Source organism: Lepeophtheirus salmonis, chromosome 1 (assembly GCF_016086655.4).
Source record: "Lepeophtheirus salmonis chromosome 1, UVic_Lsal_1.4, whole genome shotgun sequence".
In the NCBI taxonomy this organism is placed as follows: domain Eukaryota; kingdom Metazoa; phylum Arthropoda; class Copepoda; order Siphonostomatoida; family Caligidae; genus Lepeophtheirus; species Lepeophtheirus salmonis.
The window spans coordinates 49806411-49811498 of record NC_052131.2 but is presented as its reverse complement, the minus strand read 5'-3'; the positions used below and the strand labels follow the sequence as shown (position 1 = coordinate 49811498).

The 5088-nt window shown below is 35.4% G+C and overlaps 1 protein-coding gene across 1 annotated transcript; it reads left to right on the top strand.

Annotated features, from left to right (window-relative positions):
* The first annotated feature begins 417 nt into the window (after window positions 1-417).
* On the top strand, window positions 418-4806 carry LOC121131951 (polyubiquitin-A). The gene is made up of 3 exons (XM_040727358.2): window positions 418-479; window positions 543-827; window positions 1118-4806. Exon 3 carries the CDS (start codon window positions 1125-1127, stop codon window positions 4548-4550), a length of 3426 nt encoding a protein of 1141 aa, XP_040583292.1. The 5' UTR covers window positions 418-479; window positions 543-827; window positions 1118-1124; the 3' UTR covers window positions 4551-4806.
* The last annotated feature ends 282 nt before the right edge of the window (window positions 4807-5088 follow it).

Below are 5088 nucleotides of genomic sequence, written 5' to 3'. Positions count from 1 at the left end.
GATATTGATTTATGTGACATTATAATTTTTTGGCAGACGCTTTGTACTAAATAAATTTAATAGCTTTGAGAATATCACTTAGAAAATGGTCTATGTATTCATTTGATGATATTATCCTATTCAAATTGAACATTTTGTCAAATTTAGGGCGTACACTACCCGTCATTTCAAATATACAATATTTAGAAGAGGTACAAAATGGCTGCTCCTCTCCAATTTCTCTAACAAAGAAGGTCTCTTTCTCTATACATTTCAATTCCACTCTCTTTTATTTTATAATAACACTTATGTTATGTTCGACAATTCTTTGTTACCTCCTTATCATCCAGTATATTATTATTAGCCTAATATGATGAAATTTACTCTAAATGACAATGGAAAATCAAGAGAGAATTCTTTCGCCATGTTCTTTAGCTTTTTATTCATTACGATCAAAGTTCAATGATACAATTATATAATTAAATATAGCAGTAAATTATGTACTAATTTATTAATAATAGATAAATTCTTTGTTCTTTTTACAAGTTATTTTCTCTTTATAGCATATTAGTAGCAGGCTGCCAGGGAAAAAAACCCAGCTCCTAGAACGAGCGAGAAGAATCAGGCAGTGACAGCCAAAATGTCATTTATGGCAGACTGGCTTGTAAGGAAGCTTTGTGACGTCGCTTATGAGAGCAGGAAGGTTTCTTTTCATTCTTCTCCAAAAAGCTAGCTTCATTATAGAAGGAAACGCTCAAGGAGACGGACGTAGAAAAGATATAAGAGACCAAAATTTTTATACCTCATTAAAATTACCTATTGCTATATAATTCAGATTAAATTACATCGTAAGTGCTCTTAATTATACTTGATATGTTGTATTCGTAAGGGGATAATTGGGGTTCTTATTTAATTTATGTAGTTTTCTTTGTCTGGTGGGGGGGAGTATTTTTAGATAATTGATGAGGGAGAGAAGTACCAGCCGCCATTTTGAAAGAAAGAAAAAGTAAATTAAGGACCTGTAAATACATAAAAAAATTGTCAAAATGTTTTTTTGGAAATTATTTTAAATTATTTGTGCTTTCTTTGTTTAATTGGATATTCATTTATTTTAATTTTATTATCACTTATTACTTAGATTCGGGATGCAAATCTTTGTGAAAACTCTCACGGGTAAAACCATCACACTTGAAGTGGAAGCTTCAGACACGATTGAAAATGTCAAGACCAAGATCCAGGATAAGGAGGGAATCCCCCCAGATCAGCAACGTTTGATCTTTGCTGGAAAGCAATTGGAGGATGGACGTACATTGTCCGACTACAACATTCAAAAGGAATCCACTCTCCACTTAGTCCTGAGGTTGAGAGGAGGAATGCAGATCTTTGTCAAAACTTTGACTGGAAAGACCATTACGCTCGAGGTTGAACCCTCAGATACCATTGAAAACGTTAAGGCCAAGATTCAAGATAAGGAAGGAATTCCCCCAGATCAGCAGAGACTGATCTTTGCTGGAAAGCAGTTGGAAGATGGACGTACTTTGTCAGACTACAACATCCAAAAGGAATCCACCCTTCATTTAGTATTAAGATTGAGAGGAGGAATGCAGATTTTTGTTAAAACTCTCACTGGAAAAACAATCACTCTTGAAGTGGAAGCTTCAGACACTATTGAAAATGTCAAGGCTAAAATCCAAGATAAGGAAGGAATTCCTCCAGATCAGCAGAGATTGATTTTTGCTGGCAAACAATTAGAAGATGGACGTACTTTATCAGACTATAACATTCAAAAGGAGTCGACCCTTCATTTGGTCCTTAGATTGAGAGGAGGAATGCAAATCTTTGTTAAGACCTTAACCGGTAAAACAATCACTCTTGAAGTCGAAGCCTCAGACACCATTGAAAATGTTAAAGCCAAGATCCAAGATAAGGAAGGTATTCCCCCAGATCAACAACGTTTAATCTTTGCTGGTAAACAATTGGAAGATGGAAGAACTCTTTCAGATTATAATATTCAAAAGGAATCCACTCTTCATTTAGTATTGAGATTGAGAGGAGGAATGCAGATTTTCGTTAAAACCCTCACTGGAAAAACCATCACACTTGAAGTTGAAGCCTCAGACACCATTGAAAATGTCAAGGCTAAAATTCAAGATAAGGAAGGAATTCCTCCAGATCAGCAAAGATTGATATTTGCTGGCAAGCAATTAGAAGATGGAAGAACTCTTTCCGATTACAATATCCAGAAGGAGTCAACCCTTCACTTGGTTCTCAGATTGAGAGGAGGAATGCAAATTTTTGTCAAGACCTTAACTGGTAAAACTATCACTCTTGAAGTGGAAGCTTCTGATACTATTGAGAATGTTAAGGCTAAAATTCAAGATAAGGAAGGTATTCCCCCAGACCAACAACGTTTGATCTTTGCTGGTAAACAATTAGAGGATGGAAGAACACTTTCAGATTATAACATCCAAAAGGAGTCCACCCTTCACTTAGTCCTCAGATTGAGAGGAGGGATGCAAATTTTTGTCAAGACCTTAACTGGTAAAACTATCACTCTTGAAGTCGAAGCTTCTGATACTATTGAGAATGTCAAGGCTAAAATCCAAGATAAGGAAGGAATTCCTCCAGATCAGCAGAGATTGATTTTTGCTGGTAAACAATTAGAAGATGGACGTACTTTATCAGACTATAACATTCAAAAGGAGTCCACCCTTCACTTGGTCCTCAGATTGAGAGGAGGAATGCAGATTTTTGTTAAAACCCTGACTGGAAAAACCATCACACTTGAAGTTGAAGCCTCAGACACAATTGAAAATGTCAAGGCAAAAATTCAGGACAAGGAAGGAATTCCCCCAGATCAGCAGAGATTGATCTTTGCTGGTAAACAATTGGAGGATGGAAGAACACTTTCAGATTATAACATCCAAAAGGAGTCCACCCTTCACTTAGTCCTCAGATTGAGAGGAGGAATGCAGATTTTCGTTAAAACCCTCACTGGAAAAACCATCACACTTGAAGTTGAAGCCTCAGACACTATTGAAAATGTCAAGGCTAAAATCCAAGATAAGGAAGGAATTCCCCCAGATCAGCAAAGATTGATATTTGCTGGCAAGCAATTAGAAGATGGAAGAACTCTTTCCGATTACAATATCCAGAAGGAGTCAACCCTTCACTTGGTTCTCAGATTGAGAGGAGGAATGCAAATTTTTGTCAAGACCTTAACTGGTAAAACTATCACTCTTGAAGTCGAAGCTTCTGATACTATTGAGAATGTTAAGGCTAAAATTCAAGATAAGGAAGGTATTCCCCCAGACCAACAACGTTTGATCTTTGCTGGTAAACAATTAGAGGATGGAAGAACACTTTCAGATTATAACATCCAAAAGGAGTCCACCCTTCACTTGGTCCTCAGATTGAGAGGAGGAATGCAGATTTTTGTTAAAACTCTGACTGGAAAAACCATCACACTTGAAGTGGAAGCTTCAGACACAATTGAAAATGTCAAGGCTAAAATTCAAGATAAGGAAGGTATTCCCCCAGACCAACAACGTTTGATCTTTGCTGGTAAACAATTAGAGGATGGAAGAACACTTTCAGATTATAACATCCAAAAGGAGTCCACCCTTCACCTGGTCCTCAGATTAAGAGGAGGAATGCAAATCTTTGTTAAGACCTTAACCGGTAAAACAATCACTCTTGAAGTCGAAGCTTCAGACACAATTGAAAATGTTAAAGCCAAGATCCAAGATAAGGAAGGTATTCCCCCAGATCAACAACGTTTAATCTTTGCTGGTAAACAATTGGAAGATGGAAGAACCCTTTCAGATTATAATATTCAAAAGGAATCCACTCTTCATTTAGTATTGAGATTGAGAGGTGGAATGCAAATCTTTGTCAAAACCCTTACTGGTAAAACAATCACTCTTGAAGTCGAAGCTTCTGATACTATTGAAAATGTTAAAGCTAAAATTCAAGACAAGGAAGGTATTCCCCCAGATCAACAACGTTTAATCTTTGCTGGTAAACAATTGGAAGATGGAAGAACGCTTTCAGATTATAACATTCAAAAGGAATCTACTCTTCATTTAGTTTTAAGATTGAGAGGTGGAATGCAGATTTTCGTTAAAACCCTCACTGGTAAAACAATCACTCTTGAAGTTGAAGCTTCTGATACTATAGAAAATGTTAAGGCTAAAATTCAAGACAAAGAAGGTATTCCTCCAGATCAGCAACGTTTGATCTTTGCTGGTAAACAATTAGAGGATGGACGTACTTTATCAGACTATAACATTCAAAAAGAGTCCACGTTGCATTTAGTTTTAAGACTTAGAGGTGGTATGCAGATTTTTGTTAAGACTTTGACAGGAAAGACCATTACCTTGGAAGTTGAGCCCTCTGATACCATTGAGAATGTTAAAGCCAAAATTCAAGACAAGGAGGGCATTCCTCCAGATCAGCAACGTTTGATCTTTGCTGGTAAACAATTGGAAGATGGACGCACTTTATCCGATTATAACATTCAAAAAGAATCTACCCTTCACTTGGTTTTGCGCCTTCGTGGTGGAAATTAAACCTATTCCAATTGTAATCTCAACTCAAGTCATCAGTACAAGCATTTCTTTTTGTTTCAAATTGTGATTTTATTATTTTGAAATTGTAAAAATCTTAGGTTCATTAAAAGAATTTGCAGACGAAGTCATATTCATAGATACATCTTTATTTATTGTTTAGATACAAATAAAATTTAATTATGGATTCTTTACTCTTTTACTTCATTATTGTTATTAAAGTAAATCGATGAAATAAAAATAATCGCAAGACAGAAAATATTTTTGCAGCTTTATTATTCGTTGGGAGAAATCCATTTCGCTAATTGATCAGGGAACTTTTTCTGAATGAAAGGACTTAAATTTTTTTATTCTAAATATTAATTTTATAAGTCACAACTGAATAAATAATGACAGAACCTTTAATAAACCCTCCAATTGATTTTTCTTTGTTCCATGACCTTCAGTTACTCCTTTCATTTCTCTTACACTCATTACTTAAAAGGTATTAATAGTTATAAGATGTTACTTTTATTTTTAGTTTGATAAATATCTCGAATCA